At 56.9% G+C, this 22791-nt stretch overlaps 1 protein-coding gene across 1 annotated transcript in view; it reads right to left on the reverse strand.

Moving 5' to 3' along the window:
- Positions 1 to 18961, reverse strand: part of AHRR (aryl hydrocarbon receptor repressor) — an 86167-nt gene extending 67206 nt beyond the window's left edge. Inside the window, exons 1-3 of the mRNA XM_069555804.1 lie at positions 18871 to 18961; positions 9446 to 9518; positions 227 to 408 (exon numbers count right to left, since the gene is read on the reverse strand). Of these exons, the coding sequence (XP_069411905.1) occupies positions 227 to 408; positions 9446 to 9518; positions 18871 to 18961 (346 nt within the window). The remainder of the gene's footprint in view (positions 1 to 226; positions 409 to 9445; positions 9519 to 18870) is intronic.
- Positions 18962 to 22791: the final 3830 nt, after the last annotated feature.

Genomic DNA, 22791 nt, shown 5'->3' on the forward strand with positions numbered 1-22791 from the left:
GGCCCGATGGGCACACCAGCTGCCCTGCGCTGAGGAGGGCTGCCTCGGGCAGCACAGTGCCCCCAGGGCTGGGCAGGCGAGCCAGATGGGGCAGGCCGGCCCCAGCCCTCCCACCAGAGCTGCTCTCTGCCTCCAAAGGCCTCCAGACAAGAAGTGAAAAGAGGCCCATCCCGGGGAAGCCAGGTGGGCCCAGGTGAGGCCCGAGGGGCAGAGGTGAGGGTCCTACCTTGGAAGAAGCTCTTCACCCTGAGGTAGCTGACACTGAGGCGCAGGACGGAAAGCTTGTCGAGCTTAGAGATGATGTCGGGCGGCAGCGGCAGCAGGCTGGCCAGGTGGTCCAGCTCAGCGTTCAGGCGGTCCCGGTGCCGCTTGGAGGGGTTCGACTTCTCAGCGCCCACGGCGGGCCTCCTGCGAGGGGAAAACCGCAGTCAGGCTGGAACTCCCAGGTGGAAAAGCCCCAGGCAGGGACCTCAGGAGGAGCACTCAGCGTCAAAAGGCAGCTGCCGGCAAACACTTGCCTCACGGGATGAAAAAGCACTGGTTCCCGGAGACACACAAGCTAGACTGCGGCCACGCTGGGCACAGAGGCCAGGCCGGGCACAGAGGCCACACCGGGCACAGAGGCCATGCCAGCCAGAGGCCACGCCGGGCACATCAGCTATGCCGGGCACATCAGCTACGCCGGGCACAGAGGCCACGCGGGGCACAGAGGCCACGCTGGGCACAGAGGCCAGGCCGGGCACAGAGGCCACGCCGGGCACAGAGGCCAGGCCGGGCACAGAGGCCACGCCGGGCACAGAGGCCAGGCCGGGCACAGAGGCCAGGCCGGGCACAGAGGCCACGCGGGGCACAGAGGCCAGGCCGGGCACAGAGGCCACGCCGGGCACAGAGGCCAGGCCGGGCACAGAGGCCACGCCGGGCACAGAGGCCAGGCCGGGCACAGAGGCCAGGCCGGGCACAGAGGCCACGCGGGGCACAGAGGCCAGGCCGGGCACAGAGGCCAGGCCGGGCACAGAGGCCACGCGGGGCACAGAGGCCAGGCCGGGCACAGAGGCCACGCGGGGCACAGAGGCCACACCGGGCACAGAGGCCAGGCCGGGCACAGAGGCCAGGCCGGGCACAGAGGCCACGCGGGGCACAGAGGCCAGGCCGGGCACAGAGGCCAGGCCGGGCACAGAGGCCACGCGGGGCACAGAGGCCACGCGGGGCACAGAGGCCAGGCCGGGCACAGAGGCCAGGCCGGGCACAGAGGCCACGCGGGGCACAGAGGCCACGCGGGGCACAGAGGCCAGGCCGGGCACAGAGGCCACGCCGGGCACAGAGGCCACGCCGGGCACAGAGGCCAGGCCGGGCACAGAGGCCAGGCGGGGCACAGAGGCCAGGCTGGGCACAGAGGCCACGCCGGGCACAGAGGCCAGGCGGGGCACAGAGGCCATGGCAGCTACATCAGCACACAGGCCGCACCAACCATGCCGGCCGCTGGTCGCAGCTCTGCAGGGAGGCCCAGAGACGGGGAAGAGCCAGCAGGAGAGCCATGTGGCCTCTCTGTGCTCACACCCACCAAGGTAGCAGCGGGCACCAGCCCTGGGCACACTGCTCAGCTCTCTCGGGAGCTCCACTGGGCCTTGCCCTCTAGGCCTGCGTGGCCCCTCTGGGCACTGTGGTGCCCCCTCCCTGACCCTTCACTCAGGAGGGGGAGGCCAGGGCCCCGCCACCTCCCTCCCTCTAAGGGTGCGGCCCTACCTAGACGTCCTGCCTGCTGCAGCTGCCCTCACAGGCCCTCTTACCCACCCCCAGCCCTGCCCCCTCCACGCAGAAATGTCTCCTTAACCTCCTTCCTAGAAACTGAGGCCAGGCCAGTCAGGCAGGGGCCGCTTCCCCGGGCCCGCGCTCCCCAGGTTGGGGGCTGCCTTCAGGGGCTCTGGACTCCTGGGTCCAAAAGGTCCTGTTTTTCTACCGTGCACTCACTTGCAAGAATGTGGAACCCTGTCCCACACATTCCTTTCGGTCAGAAACCCCCGGGCACCCCCCCACCCCATGGGGCCGTGGGGGCCAAGACCACACAAAACCACACAAGAGCAGAAGCTCCACCTCGGCTACTTCTTTCTCTTGACGGAGCTGCAATTCATGCCATGTAAAGCTGCTCTAACGTGAAAGTGTGCCGGCATTTAGGACATTCATGGAGCTGTCAGCCTCCATCAAGCTCCAAAACATCACTTCAGCCCCAAGTAACACTCCTACCAAGCGGCTCCTCTCGTCCCTCAGGCCCCAGCGGCCACAGCCTGTGCCTGTCTCTCTGGGTTTGCTCGCTCAGACATTCCTGTGAATGGAGTCAGACTTCTCGCACCTGGCACCCTTCACTGACCATCACACAGTCAAGCTGCTCCCGTCAGGCAGCCTGTGTGGAGCTTCACTGCTTCTCAGGGCTGAGTCACGTTCCATGGCCTGGCGATCCTCCGCACCAGCCATACTTCACAGCCTCAGCAACACTTGCTATTGTCCTTTTTAAAATAATATTCCCATCTGGGTGATGGTGTAACGGTGTGATCACTCACCTAGAGCCAGACATCCTGGGGTGTGAAGTCAAGTGGGCCTTGGGAAGCATCACCATGAGCAAAGCTAATGGAGGTGATAGAATTCCAGCTGAGCTATTTCAAATCCTAAAAGATGATGCTGTGAAAGTGCTGCACTCAAAATGCCAGCAAATTTGGAAAACTCAGCGATGGCCACAGGACTGGAGAAGGTCAGTTTCATTCCAGTCCCAAAGAAGGGCAAAACTAAAGAATGCTCAAACTACCCGCACAGTTGTGCTGATTTCACATGCTAGCAAGGTCATGCTCAAAATCCTCCAAGCCAGGCTTCAGCAGTACGTGAACCGAGAACTTTCAGGTGTTCAAGCTGGATTTAGAAAAGGCAGAGGAACCAGAGATCAAATCGCCAACATCTGCTGGATCATAGAATAGGCAAGAGAGTTCCAGAAAAACATCTACTTCTGCTTCATGGACTATGCTAAAGCCTTTGATTGTATGTATCACAACAAACTGTGGGAAATTCATTGAGAGACGGGAATATCAGACCATCTTACCTGCCTCCTAAGAAACCTGTATGTGGGTCAAGAAGCAACAGTTAGAATCAGACATGGAAAAACAGATTGGTTCCAAATTGGGAAAGGAGTATGTCCAGGCTGTATATTGTCACCCTGCTTATTTAACGTAAATGCAGAGTACATCATGAGAAATGCTGGGCTGGATGAAGCACAAGCTGGAATCAAGATTGCCGGGAGACATATCAATAACCTCAGATATGCAGATGACACCACCCTTATGGCAGAAAGTGAAGAAGAACTAAAGAGCCTCTTGATGAAAGTGAAAGAGGAGAGTGAAAAAGCTGGCTTAAAGCTCAACATTCAGAAAACGAAGATCATGGCATCCGGTCCCATCACTTTATGGCAAATAGATGCGGGAACACTACAAACAGTGGCTGACTTTATTTTTGGGGCTCCAAAATCCCTGCATATTAAAAAGCAGAGACATTACTTTGCCAACAAAGGTCCGTCTAGTCAAAGCTATGGTTTTTCCAGCAGTCATGTATGGCTGTGAGAGTTGGACCATAAAGAAAACTGAGCACCAAAGAACGAATGCACTTGAACTGAGGTGTTGGAGAAGACTTGAGAGCCCCTTGGACTGCAAGAAGATCAACCAGTCCATCCTATAGGAAATCAGTCCTGAATATTCATTGGAAGGACTGAGGCTGAAGCTGAAACTCCAATACTTTGGCCACCTGATGGGAAGAACTAACTCATTTGAAAAGACCCTGATGCTGGGAAAGATTGAGGGCAGGAGGAGAAGGGGATGACAGAGGATGAGATGGTTGGATGGCATCACCGACTCAATGGACATGAGTTTGAACAAGCTCTGGGAGTTGGTGATGGACAGGGAGGCCTGGCGGGCTGGAGTCCACGGGGCCACAAAGAATCTGACACGACTGAGCGACTGAACTAACTGAATGAATGATGGCCAACAGTGCTGGGCATCTTCTCACGTGCTTGTTGGCCATCTCTGTATTTCTTTGGAGGAATGTCTACTCGAGCCTTTTGCCCATTTTTAAATTGGGTTGTTTGCTCTTGAGTTGCAGGAAATCTTTATATATTTGGGATACTAGATCCTTAACAGACACACAAATTTTCTCCCATTCTCCGGTTATCTTGTCACTTTCTTTGGTTTCTTTTCTTATTTATTCCTTAATGAGGTGCCTACACCAACCTTGGTCATCTGCTAACAAAATGCAGAGCCAGGAGGTGTGGAGAGACGGAGCAGCCTCGATTTGCCATTCAGAGGGGAGCCCCGCCCAGAAGTGAGAGAACTCAAGGCCTCCCCAGAAAGCAGAGCAGTGCCAAGGGCAGGTATAGGGGCCAGAGGAGGGCAGAGACCTCACTGGGGCAGACCTGTGGGGAGCAGGCCCCCAGCCACACCTGGGATGGACTGAGCAGTGACTGTCCCCACCCCCACCCAGCGGGGCACCGGGGGACACTCCGGATTGAAGATACGGGTGTTGGGAAGGCTCTGTTCTTTCCAGCTTTCTCAAACCAAGCACCTGGCTGCCCCTGAAACCCAGCCCAACATGCCTCCCCAGGCTTCAGTTCCAGGGGCCGGGGCAGAGACCCTTGCCCCCACCAGGTGGGTCAGGGGGCCACTGGAGGGAAGCGCCCCTCTGAGCTGACCTTGGGTTTGGGCCCAGAGCCACGGTGGGAAGCCCTGACTCTGCAGGGTAGAGACTCGGGAGGAGGTGAGGGACCCAGAAACCTAAAATACCTGGGACAAGTTCAACAGGAGACACTCAGACACCTAAACAGCGCTGAGCAAAGAGACACAAACCATGGAAATACAGCCAGTAATGCTGGGTACTGTTAAGATGGTGTCACCCCCATACTGACCTGTGGGACCGATGGAGCCTCCATGGAAATCTCAACAGGACTTTTTGCAGAAACGACAAGCAGTCTAGACTTTACGTGGACGTGCGGGGGATCCTCAGTCAGAGGGCAGAGTTGGAGGACTTACCTGACTGACCATAATCCTCTCGGAGTTAAGTGTTCCATTTTGGTTTGTTTCAGACAAAGACGGGAAAAGATCAGTGGAGCAGAAGAGAGGGTCCAGAAGAGAGGGTCCAGAGACAGCCAGGTGCTTTTGGTCCATTCACTTGACAAAGTCATGACGAAACTCAACAGGAAAAGGAGCTCCTTCCAACAAATGGTGCCAATCAGCCGGACAGCCAGGCAACAGGTGAGCATCCGCCTCACCTCACACCGTACCAGACATTAGATCGGAACAGACAGGAAGAGGAGCTCCTTCCAACAGAGTGAGCATCCGCCTCACCTCACATCATACCAGAAAGCAGGTCAGAACAGACTGCAGGCCCAAGTCTGAAATGGCGCTAATCAGTCGGACAGCCAGGAAAAGAAGGAAGCATCAGCCTCACCTCACACCGTACCAGACATTAGACCAGAACAGACAGGAAGAGGAGCTCTTCCCAACAAGCGGCACCAGTCAGCCGGACAGCCAGGAAACAAGCGAGCATCCGCCTCACCTCACACCGTACCAGATATTAGACCAGAACAGACTGCAGGCCCAAGTCTGAAATGTACTATAATACTTTACAAGAAAATGCATTAGAGAATCTTGGAGACCCTGGAAGGATCTCTGGGACTCTCAGGGCACACACTAAAAATACTGTGAAAGAAAAAAGTGATAAATTGTTCTTCCTCAAAGAATTTAAAATGACTTTTGAAAGTCACCATTAAGAAAATTAAAAGGGGAGCCATAGATTGATTGGCTGAAAATATTCACAAGAGCCTATATCCAGAATAGTAAAGAAGTTTCACAATTCAACAAGAAGACAAACAGCCCAATAAGAAGACAGATGAGCTCTTTACCAGAGCAGCTCTGTGGGCAGCAGATAAGCACAGGAAAGGCCACGAGCACCGTTCCTCACTGGAGAAATGCAGTGTAAAGCCACGGTGAGCCTCCACCACGGCCGTCGGGGAGCTGAGACCAGGACGGACACCCAGGCGCCCTGAGAAGGCAGAGGAGCCCCGCGCCCCACCTCCAGCAGCGTGGACAGCAAAGCTGCTCAGAAAACCATCTGCCTGGTGGATTCTCAGAAAGCCGAGCCCTTCTCGACTGCACACGGACCCACAATCCCACCTAAGAGAAATGAAGGCACACACTCGAAGACTCAAACATAAGCGTTCATAGCAGCTTTGCTGGTGACTCCTCAACCTGGGACCCCCCCCCCCCACCAACTGTCACCTGAGATGAGTAACCACACATGGTTCATCCGCACGATGGCACACAAATCGCGGAGGAAGCTACGTCATCACCACAGGGGATTGAAGCCCCCACTCGGAGAAGGTCCCCTGCGTGGAAAGTCCCAGGAAGTGCAGACCAGCCTGCAGGACAGGGGTGCAGGCAAGGTGCCTGTGAGGCCGCAGGAGGAGTGTCAGGCACAAGGAGCCTCAGAGCCACTAACTTCAGTTTCAGGAGGGCCTTCCCAAGCCGCCCCGTGTCCCCACACGGAGCAGACCATGTGCAGTGAGCGCTCTTAGCCCAGGGCACTCTGGTCCCAGCCAATCACACGAAGACAGAAGCGGAGACGAGGGGGAGCCCCGTCGCTCACACAGCTCTGAGCTCAGAGTGCAAGGTGCTGCCCCCAGAGCACGGGACTATCACCGCCACGGTCACCCCCCACGGCGGGGGCAGGGGCCAGTCACCCCCCAAGGCAGGGTGGAGACACGGTCACCCCCCAAGGCAGGGTGGGGATGCGGTCACCCCCCTCGGCTGGGGAGCAGGGGCTGGTCACCCCGCAAGGCAGGGCGGGGACACGGTCACCCCCCACGGTGGGGGAGCAGGGGCCGGTCACCCCCCAAGGCAGGATGGGGGCATGGTCACCCCTCACGGTGAGGGGTGGGGGCCGGTCACCCCCCAAGGCAGGGTGCGGACACGGTCACCTCCCTCGGCGGGGGAGCAGGGGCTGGTCACCCCCCATAGAGGGGCGGGGACACGGTCACCCCCCACAGCAGGGGCAGGGGCCGGTCACCTGTTGTGGCGGTGGGTGGGGGGCAGGGACCCTGCAGCCCACCTTGCTTGCTCCGGCGTGGGCCCACCCTGGGCCTCCGGGGAGCACGTTCTTACCTGGGCTTCTAGCAGATTCCACCTGCAGTCCATTGACGGCAGGCTCCAGACTTTCTTTGCCCACCCACAGCCCATAGCCTTGGCGAGGGGGCAGGACTGCAGCTGGCACATGGGGCTCACACTCCCAGGAGAGCACCTGGTACACATCCCAGCAGCCTTCCCCGCCTTTGCAACCCACAGACACTGGTGCCCAGACAGGCCAGCAGGGCCATGTGCACGGGCACAGCTGAGTGAGTGTGCCCAGGTGTCCTTCACTGTCCCTGAACCACAGACCTAAACACCCAGCACCCTGACAGATCAGTGAGGAGAACACTGCTCACCCAACAGAGATTCTGGGAACAGCCAGCAGCCACAGGGAAGAAGAAACAGATTCAGAACACACACCTTCCACCAGGAAAGACGCCAAGGGCTCAGAACTTCTCAATGTATATTCAAGGTCTTCTAGGAAAATGCTCATAAACTTGATGCAGGGAAGACCTTTCTAAATGTGACATAAAATTAGCCACAAAGGAAAAGATTAATAAACTCAACTATATGAAAATTAAGTGCCTTTTGCATGGCAAAGAATACCACAAGTAAAATAAAAACTGACAGAAAGTATGTGAAACACGTTCAAGAATCTGTATCCCCAGTGTACAAAAAGCTCTCACAAATCAAGAGGCACAAAAACATACACAATCCGATAGAAAAGTGAGTGAAAGCTGTCAACAGACAGTCACAGAAAAGGAGACAGCGTGTCTGCCAGGCTCGAGCCTGAGAAAAGCACCTACATTCCCCAAGGCCCGAGGAGCACCCTGCGCCCGGCAGGACTCGGCTCTAGTGCCGGCCAGTGCGGTGACACCTGTGAAATCACAGACGCCACACTCCTGGCCTGAGCAGCGCCACTTGTAGGAACACACGTGCCCGATTCACCTGCTTGCAAGCTGATAGCTTGCTGCCGGCTACTGATCCTGGCTGAGGCACCAGCTCCCCAGCTCAGCAGGAAACTCACTGCTCACAGCACAGCAGGCCGCACCCCTCTGTCTGCATCACTGACCCACGTCCCCGAGTCCACGAGGGTGACAGAGGCGGCCAGGCAGGGGCTGCAGAGCGGGCTCTGAGTCAAAGCCGAGGCATCCACCACTCCCACCGTGAACGCTCAAAGAGCCTGCTCGGCCCACGAGGAGAGGCCAGCACGTGGCCAGAGCCGCCGCCTCTGCAAAGACGGGCGAGAGCGCAACACGCAGCCCGAAGTCACAGCAGACACCCGTGAGGCGGCCTGAGCAGGCGCTGGCAGAAGGCTGGGGCCTACACAGCACGGTGCGTCCTGAACTGCTGGACAAGGAACCCTTGAGGAGCAATGTCACAGGCACACTGCCAGGTGTGCAAACACGGCCGGCCCCTCGTGCACAGAGGCAGGGAGCTGCCCCGATAAACACCGTTTTGGCTGGTTTGTGCATCACTGCTCTCAGCCCCCAGGTGTGGACATGGCCCCTGGATCCTGGTGGACACATCCCCGCCCCTGGATCCCAGGGTGTCTCCAGGTCTTTTCTTTCCCTATCCAAGGAGACAAGTGTTCTCACCAGAGCAGAGGAGCTGAGGACGTTGCCCTGCCTCTCCCTGGGTATACAACTCTGCTGTCCCCCCGCCCCGCTCAGATCAGGCTGCACACTTGCCCCCGGCCCCATCCCAAGGTCACAGAAGCCACACAGCTAACTCAGGTGACAGCCACTTCCCAAGGTCCAGCCTCACCAGTCTTGCAGCCCATCCTTGGGGCTGGAGGGGGCCCCACTCCTGTCAACCTCTCACAGGGGCCAGGGGGTGGCCTGGGTCACAGAAACCCGGCGCCCACATGGACGCGACTGCAGGGTGCCTGCTGGTGGCCCCGAGCTGCACTGGGCAGCCACAGATAGGACTGGGGGGGTTGCGCCGGGGGCACCCTCAACTCTGCCTCCTGGAGGCTGGGGCATGAGCCCCGGTCTCCTTTCACTTGAGGTGAAGCCCAGGGGCACTGGGGCGTATCCAGCCGGAAACAGTCACATCCAGGCAGGGGCTACCCCTCGGTTGGACCTCAGCTGCAATCAGGGCTGGGAAGGCAGCCCAGGGTCCTGCCCCCGTACCCGGCAGCCAAGACCCCAGTATCCTGAGGGTGCCTGGCCCTCAGAAAGGCCTGACAGAACCCTTGCCTCACTTGCTTTCTTCCTAAAATTCACTTTTTCCAATGAAAACACAAGGCCTCCCCTCCATCAGTAGCCGTCAACAAAGACATGATACTTTACTGTTTCTGAACGGGCTTCCTGCGTTTCCTCCCGGCATATAGGCATTCCCCCGGTGGGATCATCGTCTCGGGCCCTAAAAGAGAGGGAGCATCAAGTTGGTCACATGAACGGAGCCGGTGTCCACACATCGCCCCAAACCCCGAGGCAGTGGCCGGGGCGTGCCCCCCCAAGCGAGGCACGAGAGGGCATGATGCCCCGGGTGTGAACCACAGCCCCCAGGCCCAGGCCCTGAGTGTGGGAGCTGGCTCCTGCCATGCCCCTTCTCCACGGGCAGCCCCTGGGCCCCCAGGGTGGCCCGAGGACCCGGTCCTGTCACCGCGCTCCTGAGAGGACAGCCCTGTGCTGGGAAAGCTCCTGGCAGGTAGAGCCCCTGAAGCGACGGAAAGCAGCAGGACAGCAGGCCGCAGGCACAGAGGGCCGAGTGCTGGGTCAGGCTCTGGGCAGGCGCCCCCTCCTGCTGCCTGTGGCCCGTGTGTCCCTCCCAGCAGCCTACCTCCCCCGAGGCCTGCACCTCTGGGCACACGGGCTTCCTCTTTTCTACGTAAAATCTCTCTAGACGCCACCACACCGGGCATCCGCTTTGGCCACTAGCTCAGAGCTGCACTGAGCCCGCTGACCATGCCTGGTGGCCGCCCGCTGCAGTGTGGCCGCAATCACTGGCGGAGGGAGCAGCCCCGTGACCGTGGCCCAAGGCCGGGCAGCCTGCCCATCACCTCAGGACACACGCCAGAACCTTGGTCTCACGGACACCCTGTAGACCAGTGACCCCTCGGCGTCAGGCTCCGGGCCAGCAGACGCAGAGAGGGGGCCAGCAGCCCCGCCAGGCCTCAAGTGTCCAACCTGGAAGAGGAAGCAGATTCAAACTCACGATTTCCACCCTTTCCTCCACGTTCAGCAAGTGATGTGAAAATGCCGGAAACATGTCATGAATCCACTCTAAGCATAAGAAACACACTACTGGCAAAAGTAGGTAAAGTAAATGGATCAAAAAGGATACACCGATCCAAAGTCCAGCTGGAGTAGCCGTGTGAGTAGCTGAGTGAGTGTCAGACAGAGCTGACTTCAGATGAAGGAGAGTCGCCAGCACAGAAAGGGACGCAGTGCATGAACGGGCTGTCTTTCTCAATGACAATGCCCCACTCAGAGCTTCAAGATGCATGAAGCAAATAAACAGAAAATCACAAAGGTTGTGGAATATCCAAACAACAGACATAGACTAACTGAAGTACATACAGACCCCTTCACCCAACAGCAGCAGAGTCCTCACTCTCTGTAGTTGGAACATTCAAGACAGACCATATTCTGAAATGTAAAGCAATCCTTAACAGACTTAAAAGAATAAAAATCATACAAAGTATGTTCTCTAACAATAATGAAATTAAACTAGAAACATATATGGAAAATTCGCAACTATCTGGTAAGCAAATAACCACAGGTCAAAGAGAAAGTCTCAAAAAAATTTAGAAATATTTTGAATTGAATGAAAATACAACACATCAGCCTTTATGGGGTACAGCTGAGCAGTACTTTGATGGACACTGGTAACATTAAATGTTTATAGTAGGAAAAAATTAAAGGTTCCAGGTAAGTAACCTAAGCTTCCACTTTAAGGAACTACAAGAAAACAAATCCAAATCAAGCAGAAAGGTGGAAAAAATTAAGAGGAAATATCAATAAAACTTATGTTTCTTATGTTTCTTTGTTTTGGGGTTTTTTTGACCTGGAGGCATGTGGGATCTTAGCTTCCCAACCACAGATCAAACCTGCACTCCCTGCATCAGACAGCAACGCCCTGCCCGCTGGATTGCCAGAGAAGCCCCTCAGTGAAGCTTAAAGCAGGAAAACAGAAAAATAAATGAAGCCAAGAGCTAGTTCTTTGAAAAGACCAACAAAATTAATAAACCTCTTGCCAGGCTGATCAAAAAATAGAGAAGAGACAAAGTACCAATATCATGAATAAAAGAAGGTGAACAGAGCCAGACCCTATGGTCCTTGCCCTCCACCAATTCCTCTGCCTGTCTCCTGTCTGCAGAAAACTTCAGTCAAAGAATAAGTTTAATCGGAGAAGTGAGCAATGAAGAAACAAAGGGAAACAGGGACTAAATAGCAGTGCAGTTGTTAAGCACAGTCAAGGACCTTCGGCTCTTTCTCAAAGGCTATACGTAATATCCTGAGCCATATCCTGTGAGCTGTCTTATAGGCACTGAAACCCCAGGTGGAGAATTTAAACTGCACGATGGCCAGACTGTACCCAGGAACTGGCCTCAAAGAAATGGTGACAAACTGGCCCGGAGCTGAAAATTAACTGCACCTAAAACCACCGAGATGATGCTGGTCAGACCACTGATGCCCAATTTGAAGACGACTGTTAGAGCTGACTGTGCTATTTCCGCATGTAGAACCCCGCCCCCCGCCCCCCCGCCCCCCCCCCCCGCCTTCTGTCTATAAAAGCTCTTGCCCTGTTGGTTGCCAGTAGCGGGGTGGAAGTCAGCCTTTGGACAGATATCGGCCATCCTCTCTCCGTCCCAGCTGCCAGCATCTGAAATAAAGCAAAGTTTCCACAAACCTGGCCTGTTTACTGGCTTTGGGCAGCGAGTAGCCAGACCCCACATACCTTTTGGTAAGAGATTTTGCAGCAAGCAGCCCACCTCACTCTTTTGGAAACAAAGGGACATCACTACAGATCCCACAGCCATCAGAAGAAAAGCAAGAGAACACGGTCATGAACTTAGCTGTGTGCCCTGCAAGCTCATGGGCCAGAGCCCTGGTCCCACATCTGACTTCCCTGGAGACTGGCCTTCAAGGAGGCGATTAGGGCTAAAGGGGGTCTTCTAGGCGGAACCCTGCCCTGCCAGAACTGCTGGCCTCACAAGAAGAGGGAGAGAGCACAACACTCTTCACTGCATGCGAGCTAAAAAGCCCCTTCTCACCAGAAGTCAGGTCAGCAGGCACCTTGATCTTGGACTTCACAGCTGCTGGAACTGTGAGAAATGAATCTTCACTCTTCATAGGTGTTGTTTAAGCCCCCGAGCCTGTGTGTTTTGTTATGGCAGTCCAAGGAGACTAAGGGGCTTCCCTGGTGGCTCAGATGGTAAAGAATTTAACCCATTTAACCTGATTCAATCCCTGGGGTGGGAAGATCCCCTGGAGAAGGGAATGGCAACCCCCTCTTGCCTGGAGAATTCCATGGACAGAGGAGCCTGGCGGGCTATGGTCCCTGGGGTCACACAGAGTCAGACACCACTGAGCAATAACACTTTCACTAAAGGGACCAAGACAAACACTCTCCCCACAGATTCAACAGTTTAGATGAAATGGACCAGTTTCCTGAAGGACATAAACTAACAAACTCACTCGAGAAAAATAACCTGCTTAGCCTGTATCTACTCCTACAACAAACAAAAGCAAGAGCCCAGGTGGAGTCACTGGCAAATTCTACCAGTTGAAGGGAGAAACCATACAATTCTCTGCAAAAACTAAAATCAAATTTAAAACTGACAACCAACTTAGTTTAAGTTCAGCATTCCCGATACTAAAACCAAAGATGTTTAGAGTAAACTATAGACAAAAGTCATCCCTCACAAACACAGGCACGAAAATCTTCAATTAAATGTTAGCAAAGAGGAACCAGAAATATACAGAGAGCACAACATATCACAAGTGAGGTTTGCTCAAGGAATTCAAGAAATTGAATATAATTCACTTTATTTATGAACAAAAGAAAAATACACATGGTCACCTCAACATATATAAAATGCATTAGGCCAAATCCATGTAGAATAATTTTTAAAACTCTCATTAAACTAGGAATAGAAGGAAGTTAATTAACCTGATAAAGTGTTAGTCACTCATGTGTGTCCAACTCTTTGTGACCCCATGAAGTGTAACTCACCAGGCTCCTCTGTCCATGGAATTCTCCAGGCAAGAGGACTGGAGTGGGTTGCCATTCCCTGCTCCAGGAGATCTTCCCGACCCAGGAATCGTACCCAGGTCTCCTGCACTGCAGATGGATTCTTTACCACCTGAGCCACCAGGGAAGTTCAGCCTGGTAAAAGGCATCTACGGGAAGATGTGCGGCAGACGTCACACCTAGGAGGGAAAGGCTGAGCACATCCCAGAGACGTGAACGAGACAAAGGTGTCCCCGCCATCATCCCCCAGTGTCCACAGGCAACATGACGGTCCACAGGGCAAGTGACAGAATTTGGCTACGACAAACCTCTTATAATAACTGAGTTCAGCGAGGTCACAGAGAAAAAGGACAATATAGAAAAGTCAACTGTTTCCATGCACTAGCAATGAACAACTGAATACAGATATTGGAAAAAAACATACCATTTATAATAGCATCAAAATAAAAATTAAATATTTAGATATTTCAAGAGGCTTAATATGTGTAACTGGGGCCCTAAAGAATAGGAGGGCAAAGGAGGTGACAGAAGTAAGCAATAATAGCAGAAATTTGTCCAAACAATGAAAACTACAAACCTACAGATTCAGGAAGTCACTGCATCCCAAGCGTAAGAAAGAGGGAAAAAACTATACAAGGCACATCAAAATCAACTCGCTCACAACCAGCAATAAAGAGGACAGTCTTAGCAGCTGCCAGAGACCACAGTGTTGGGCACAGAGGGGCACAGGTAAGTGTGGCCACAGACGCCTCCTGAGAGACACGGGCGCGGAGGACACAGCAGCCGCACCCTTAGAGCACCCAAGGAAAAGGCACAGGAGTGGGATTGCTGACGCGGGAGCTCACTGCGCAAAATTAAGGCTAAATAAAGACTTTTCCAGACATGAGAAAGCCGAAAGCGTTCGTTGCCAGCTGACCCACACTACAAGAAATGTGAAAGAGTGTCTTCAGGCCAAAGGAAAGTGATACCAGATGGAAACGCGGGTCCACAAGCGAGCAGAAAGCACAGGAAGTGGCCGCTGCGCAGCAGAAATGCGGGACCCCTTCTTCCCGTTTAAATGTCTTTAAGAGAGATTCACTGTTTAAGCAACGACAACAGTGTGTAGTGAGGTCTACGACCCACGCAGACGAACACGGCAGCCACAGCACAGAGGCCAGGAGGGGGACGAGGCGGCGCCCCGGCAGCAACGGGACGCGGGGGATGGTCCCCGGGGACCCCGAGTGCCAGGCACCTGCCTGCTCCACGGGCCGGGCCCTCCCAGCACCTCTCCTCCGCAGTGAGCGCTGTGGGACACCGGCCACCACCAGGGGCTTCCGGCTCCCACGCATCCCGCCATCTGCGTGCTCCTGCCCACCCGTGCCGGGGGCCGGGAAGCGGGGCGACCACCCCTGCTCTCCTGGAGCCTGAACCCCCACACCCAAACGAGCCCTCTGGGCACCTCCCTCAGTCCTAAATACCCTTTTGAGCTCTCTTTTCACTGTTGCTGATACTTCTTTCGATTAACCAAAGTCTCTCAATTTTAAAAAATTAACTAAAAAAACCCATCAAAGGCTCATTTTTAAAGTCCACACATTTCAGAGACACATACACGCTGACCCTGTGGGAGCATGACACGCTGGCCACTGTTTCTGCGCAGTCTGGGGAGTGGGGTGGGGGTCATGCTGCCTGATGAATGGGTCGGGCTTGTTATAAAACTCTCTCCACTTTCGTAGAAGGTTTGAAACTTTCATAATAAAAGGGTTTAAAAGGCTTTGAAGAGAGATGTGGCATAAGAAGAAACATGCGTGGTCTATGGATTTTCAACAACGAGGCCCTTCGATGGGGAAGAAGGGCCCCCTCACCAAAAGATTCTGGACAGCTGGACACGCACACACTGAAGGGCGGGGGACCCACCAACCACCGACAAATGTCAACCAGTTAGTAAAAGACCTGAGGGTACGAGCTAAAACTGTAAAACTTGAAGGAAACAGAATGCTATGTTTCTTTCAGCCTTAAATTTGGCAATGGATTCTTAGATATGTCACCAAAAGCATAAGTAAGAAAAGAAAAATGAGATAAATTGAACTTCACCAAGATTTAAAATGTGGACTTCAAAGGACACTATCAAGAAAGTGAAGGGACACTCACACAGAGAATATTAAATACAAATCACATATCTGATAAAGTCTAGAATCCAGGCTATAAAAAGAACTCTTCAAATGCGAAAACAAAAAGACAAACAACCTAATTAAAAATGAGCAAAGGACCTGAACAGATATTTCTCCCTCGAAAGCATAGAAACGGTCCACAGGTACGTAAAAAGACGGTCACATCATGAGCCTCTAGGGAAATGCAAACCAAACCCACAACGAGACACCACTCCATACCCACGGCGACGACTGCAATATTTTTAAAAAGGCAAACGACAGATGTCGGTGAGGATGTAGGGAAAATGGGTCCCAAGTGCCTTGCTGGTGGGGATGGAAAACGGCACAGCTCCTGTAGGCAGTGTTTGGGAATTTCCTCAAAAAGGGCAACACAGAGTCACTATACAACCCCGCAATTCCACTCCTCTCCCAAGAGCACGGAAAGCGCACGCTCAGAGCACACAAACACTCAGAGCATCATCACTCACAACAGCCAAAAAGCAGAAACCACCCAGATGCCCACGAGTCGACGAGCAGGTAAGCGAAACGTGGCCCACACACACTGTGGCCTGCCACTCGCCGCAAGAAGGGGTGAAGCCCTGGCGTCCTGCAACACAGATGGAGCTTGGAGACGCGACTCATTGGGACGGAAGGCAGGCCCCAAGGATGCACCCCAATTCCATGGGGAGGAAACGTCCAGAAAGTAGGTGAATGCCAGGGGCCGGAGGAATAAAGAAGGGTATGGCATTTCCATTTGGGATGAAGAAAATGTTTTGGAATTAGAGGTGGTAGTTGCACAGCTTTGGCAATATACTCAATAAATACCACGGTACTGTAAACTCTTTAATGGTCAGTTTCATATAATTGAATGTTACCACCCTGAAAACACAGAACACAAATTTCTATACAAATGGAAATAGAGTGTCTGGAGTAGCCAGGAAAACAGGAGTGGCAGAAAAGGACCGAGCGGTGGCGGCGCTGGCGGGGTGTTCCCGGCGGGGGCAGGGCGGCTGGGCTGGGGTGTTCCTGGCGGTGCTGGGGCGGCTTCTGGGCAGGGGGGCAGCTGCAGGGCTTGGGGGGCAACAGCTGGCTTTGAAGCTGCGGGGTGACGAGTCTGAGGAAACGAGAGCTCTGGAGACGGGCTGGGGCGGGTGAGTGAGGCCTGGTGGCCACAGGCCGGAGCAGGGATGGGTGGGCAGATGCTTGGGAAGGGTCCAGCCTTCTCAGCTCACCCGGAGCCACAGCTACCAGGCCTGCCCGTCTCTGGGAAGCCAGGTCAGGGCCTCGCGGCCTGGAGCCCAGAAGGCGAGGTCATGTCATCTGAATTGCAAGGCCTCTCAATGCCGGCAGGAGAGGACTGAGCCGCACCCAGAACCAGCCCAGCCTCAGGGGACACTGGCCAGGGACGTTCCCCCGCACCCGAGAGGGGCCGGGCACCCAGAGACCCACTGAGCCCCATCAGGACCCAAAGCGGTGGGGGGCTGACCTGCACCGGCCCCAGGAGACCCCTCCCCAGCGCCACCATTCCCTAAACGAGCCCACGGCTTGGATCAGGGGTGGCGCGGGGTGGGGGTGACAGGGAAGATGAGCCGGGGGGACACATCGAGGGGGTGGTGCTGACCCCTCACTTCCCTCCGTACAAACCCCCTCCAGCAGCAGGACTTGAGATGGATCCAGGCTCCCCAGTGCAGGCCTCCCCCAGCGTGCCCACAGCCAGCCCACAAAGGCCCAGGATGGTAAGGTCCTAAAAACGCAAGTTGTGGCAAAAAGCACCAGAGCAAACAAATACACTCCAGGCACCCCGTGAAGGGTGGGAGAGGAACCCCGGGATGCCGCTGTTCCCTGGAAGAGCCTCGTCGTGCCTCAGTGCGGGCTCCATTTTCCTGACCACTTGCAGACTCTCTCAAACAGATGCAGCCCTGGCGGGCCTGAGCCACCCTCCCCAGAAACGCACCGCCAGGCAGTGTGGGGCCAGCCTCCCGGAGCTCGGAGCTGACTCGGCTACTCGGAGGGATCTGGGCTTTCCCAAGACCCTTTCATGGTAGAAATAATAGTTGTCCACTTCATAAAATACACATAAGCAGAAAACAAAAATAAAAGAGCCTCCCACACCACAGAGTGGTGCCCACAGCTCCTGCCCAGCGTGTGTGCCCGTCCACCCAGCCGCCCCACTCTGGGGCCAAATCAAGAAGTGGACAATGCCCAAGGTCCAAGTCCAAGCTCTGCCCAGGACCACCCCGAAGTCCTCCCGGGCACACAGACCATAGGCGTGGTCTGCTGGCCCCAGCGGCTGGAGCCGGCACAGACTGCCCTCCCCCCCCGGGGACAGAAGGCCGCTCACCTGCCCACGAGTGGGTCCTGAGACCACCGGGACGGGGCTTGGGCCCAACAGGCTGCAGAAGTCAGGCTGGAGGCCCTGATGGCGGATGCTGGGCGGAGACCCGCCAGGCACAGGAGCCCGCCTCCGCCAGAGGCCCCTGGAGACGGCCCGGGTGGGCCGGGCTGCTGACCAGGCCAGGAGAGGTCCAGTCACGACCGTCGAGTACCCGGAGCGAGGGGCAAGTGCCCGGGGTGCGCTCTCACGCCTCCCGTCTGCACCCGGTCCTTGAGGGTCAGAGCGTGTGGCCGGTCACGCACAGGCCCCACGTGAGTCACCGGGCGGGCACAGCTGGAGGCCCGCTGGACACTTCCAAGGGGGCAGCCTCTGGCCCCAGCCCCTCAGACCAACCGGGAGACAGACAGAGGAGCCCCAGGGCTAACCTCCCAAGGCCTCTGGCCTCGGACCTCTGACTGGTCACCTGCCCTGTGGGCAGCCCAGTGCCTTTCACAAAGTGCCCACAAGCTGGGGATTTTCCACCACTCAAAATAAGACTTTAGGGAGAAAAATTTTCTTGGTGCCACTAACTGAAGCCCAGCGAATTCCTGGAACACATGCCTTCAGCCTTATCCAGTGTGAGAACCAAGGCTGGCGCTCCCTGCCGGGAAGGAGGGGGCTGAGCTGCACACCCCCAGCTCTGGGGCCCCCCACTCTCACCAGCTGCCTTGGGGAGGGCTCAGGGGTTCAGTTCCAAGTCTCCCCCCAACCCCTAGCATCTGCCCGAAACATTTCCTAGGGAAACTGGGCCAAGAGCTAAGGGCAATTGGCCCAACTCTCCCAACGCCGGGGGAGGGGGCTGTCTGACGCACCCAGGTCGGGAAGCTGAGTGACCACGAGCAATGGAAGTCCCTCGAAAGCTCCTGTTTTATTTTTAGGTGAGCAGCTGCCGGTTGGACCCCCGGGCCTGGAGACTTGAGGATGGGGTGAGTGGAGGGGGACCCTTGGGGAGATGGCTCTGCGCGCGGGTCTCCACCGCGGAGCCGGAGCGGCGGAGCGCGCCCGGGGCACTTACCCGGCCGGCGGGGCGCGGAGGCTCGGGAGCGCCCGCGGGAGGCGTCCGCCGGGGCCGGGAGCTGTGTTGGCACGGCTGCCGGCGCTCGCATCTCAGGGACCAGGCGGCGGCTGCGGCCGCGAAAGGACAGCTCCACCCCGGCACGCGAGCCGCCCCGCCCCGAGACGACCGGGCCCCGGCGGCGGCAGGGGGCGCGCGCGTGCACCCCGCGCGGTCCGGGTCCCCGGGTCGGCTCGTGCGTCCCCGCCCGGGGCGTCCTGCCCCGCGCCCCTCTCTCCCCGTGGTCCCCGAGTCCGAGCGAGCCACGGCGGGCTGGGGCCCTGCGCCTCCCGCGTCCTCGCGGAGCGCTCGACGCCCTGTCGCCTCCAGGCTGCGCTGTGCCCCTCGGGGCCCGCATGCTCCCCGCGGGAGCCCCGGACTCTAGTCCTCGCCTCCAGTCGCGGCCCCCTTCCGCCCCGCCAGCTGAGGCCGGTGGGCACCTAACCGCGGTGAGGAGGTGCAGGGTCCGAACTCCCCTAGCCGCTGGGTCCCGGCATCCGGATCAGAATGTGTAACGCAGCATATCCTGCTCTACCTGCTTCAGTGGGGTTATTGCTAAAACCAAAGGGTCTTACAGTTTAAAATATTAATATAGTACTTTTAACCTCGCACCTTCCAGGAGGAAGTCTTGATCCGGACTTTTCTGGTTCACGGGAGCTAAGGCCTCCAGCCGACCCTTCCCATCTTTCCCCCGCTCCTTCCCTCTCTTCCACCCTGACCCTCCTACCCTCCCTCCATCTTGGTGGACATGTCCGGACTTTGGAAGGCCCGCTTTCCCTCACTGGGTTGGAGCTGCATATCTGGCCCAGAGCCTCCCAGACATCCATGAATCTCACCTCACACCCTGGGTTCTCCACAAAGTCTGAAGGGTCCCCGGAGACCTCGGCCCAGGGGCCTCCTTGTGTTGCTCGGCAATCCGGACCCTCCCCGGTCCCCAGGGAACCTCGCATTGTCTTCATGCAAGCCTGCAGCCAGCCCTGATCCCACCCCCACCCAGAACCCTGGTCCCATCCTGACCTCACAGACCACAGGCCTCAGGACCTTGGCACTTGCTCCTGCTCCAGGAAATCTCTTCTGCAGCTACTGGCAGGACTGGCGCTCTGATCCTCTGTCCTCAGAGAGAACATCCACCCCAGATCAAACCCTGCTGTCCATCTCCTCTGCCTTTTACAGGGCCTATTCTTGCCTGAAATCACACAGATGTTTCTTGCTCCAGTGTCTAATAGGCAAACTCACCAGGTCCATTCACTTCTACCTGAGGAAAAGCAGAGTCCCCACTCCAGAACAAGGACTCAAAGTGTCAGCTTTTATTATTACTGTTTTATATTACCTTTTGACATGGAGCAACATGCAGCTCTGTGGCTGTGTTTTTTAAGCAGTTAGAATCAGCTGCTGTATCTTGATCCAATTTTTGTAAAGTGTGTTGTGCGCAGAAAGACTCCGGGTGCATAACTCAGATCACAGGCAAACTCTCATTTCTTTCCCTTGTAAAAAGTCCACAATTGCTGATTATTTTGCAGAAGCACGGAGTGCTTTTGAACTACTTTCATTGTTTTCCCCTTTTGTTAAAAAGAAAGGGAAAGCACGCGTAAGACGTTGGGAGGGTACATCTCGGACCGCAGGGGCAACAGGGTCCCCTCTGTGAAGGCCACGCCTGTAGGAGGCCCTCAGAGCAGGATGGAGGGTGGAGATCCCTGGGTGGGTGACAGAAGGACACGGAGCTTTGTTTACAGAGCCCGGCATCCACTGTGTCCCCTCGAGCTTGCTGCCCGGGCATCATTCCTACGCACCCACCAGCCCCCTGGGGAGCCCGCCTGAGTGAGACACCTCAGCGCGTCTTGCTGCCTCTTCCCGGGGCCTCCCTACGCCGAGCACAGAGAAGCCAGTGTCCACGCACCGCCCCCGCCACTCCAGCCTCCCGTCGGCTGTGCCTGCCCCAGAGCCCACGGCCTCTGCAGACCTGGGGGCGTCACTGGGACTGAACACAAACAGGGCAGCCCTCCCAGGGCGGTGCCTCCTCTGAAGCCCCTTTATGAGAGCCCCCGGGTGCATTCCCACCGTGAGTGGGCATTCCCACCTGGGCAGTGTTCCCAGGAGGCCAGCAGGACACAGTCCACACAGACCGTGGAGACACACGGCAGCTTGTGGGTGCCCTGTTTTATTCACCACCGTGTGGAGAAGGAAATGGCAACCCACTCCAGTGTTTTCTCCTGGGGAATCCCATGTACAGGCGAGCCTGGCAGGCTGCAGTCCGTGGGGTCGCTGAGAGTCGGACACAACCAAGCGACTGAGCAACGTGCCCACCCTGCCCACCGCCCCCCGCACTGTGCCCCTCTGGGGCTGCGACTCGGGCGGGGTTCTCTTCAGAACCTCCCCTCCCTCCACACCCAGGAGCCCCAACTGCAAATAGGCTCCAGGTTGCTGAGTCTGCCCTCTCTCCCCGCCCTCCTTGCCCCGGCAACGAAGGTCCAACCAGCCAGGGACAGACTCCTCTTCCTTAGATCATTTGTCCTGCTAGGGTGGGAGGGTAGCCACCACCTGGCAGGGAAGAGGCTTGGGAAAGAGACCACCCCCAGGTGCCTTCGCTGCTCACTGGGTGTCTGCGTCCGCGCCCCAGACTTGCCGTCCTGGGAGGTGGGTGACCTGACGGCTACGCGAGCCTGAGCGCCATCCCTGCTGTGCTGCCCGCTCCAACCTCCCCACCTCCCCAGACGGCCAAGGCCTCCTCGAGGGCGGACGGGGTGTGCAGTTGCTCTGCAGGTGCCCAGCACAGGAGCCAGGCCCCCCGGCCCCGGGGGACAGCGTGTTGCCCAAGCAGCCCTCGTTCAGGGCTGCGCTTTCTCTGTCCCCCCGCGAGGGGGGGGAGCCCAGAGTGCCGCAGTGCCCCCTCCCTGCCTGAGGGCCATCCCGGAGTGTGCCTAACTGAGTGTGCCTCCCTGAGTGTGCCTCCCTGAGTGTGCCTGAGTGTGCCCAGTGTCCAGTGCACGGCCAAGCAGAGCTTCCTGCTCCAGGGCACAGAGCAGACGAGGGACTGTGCCCTCCGGCCTGGCGGGGGGTCAGGATCCCCAGGAGCCCTGCTTGTGAAGAGGGTGCAGCCAAGACCCCCAGGCTCCGCCCTCCCCTCCTCTTGCTCCAGGATCCTTCTGACTGGAATGCTGTCCGGTGTATCCTTCAGCTTCAGGCAGAGGCCACCCCTGCCTCCCTCACTCCTGACCTTTGGGTTTTTTGTTGAGGGGGGCCAGGCAGCAGGAACTTTCATCTATTAACTTCACCCCTAACCCTAACCTGCTACAGCCTCACAGCCCAGAACCAGCCGCTGTGGGGACAGAAGGGAGGGGGCGGGGGAAGGAAGAGGCAGGGGGAGGGTGGGGAAGGGGGCGGGCGGGCGGGGCGGGGAGGGGAGAGAGCAGGGAAGGGGAGGGGGAGAGGGAGGAGGGCAGGGGAGAGGCGGGGCGGGGCGGGGGGAGGATGGGCAGCTCGCTAGAGCTGCTTCCTTTGTTGCACAACCCGCTCCCCAAGAACGATGACTCACTTGGGTTTCTTTGAACCTGCCTCGTCCCCCACATCCTTTGGTGTCTGAGAAGCGAGCCTTCCGCAGCTCCGTGAGTCAGGCCGCCTCAGCCCCCCGCCCTGACCCCTCAGGCCCCCCTCCAGGCTCTGTCCACCGGGGACCGGCCCCTTCTCCTGCAGGAGCTCCCCAGTTCCAGGGACGTGGGGGGCCTTCTCAGAAACTGCCCTGTCGGGCTGAGGGCGGCTCCGCAGAGTTCCCTGCTCCTGTCTGCGCCCGCGCTCCCCTCCAGTCCTCCCGGCGCACCTTAGCTCTGGAAAAGGCTCTCTTCTGTTCCGAACTTCTATTCCCCACAGTTGGCTCTGTTCTCTAGC

Source organism: Ovis canadensis, chromosome 16 (assembly GCF_042477335.2).
Source record: "Ovis canadensis isolate MfBH-ARS-UI-01 breed Bighorn chromosome 16, ARS-UI_OviCan_v2, whole genome shotgun sequence".
NCBI lineage: Eukaryota > Metazoa > Chordata > Mammalia > Artiodactyla > Bovidae > Ovis > Ovis canadensis.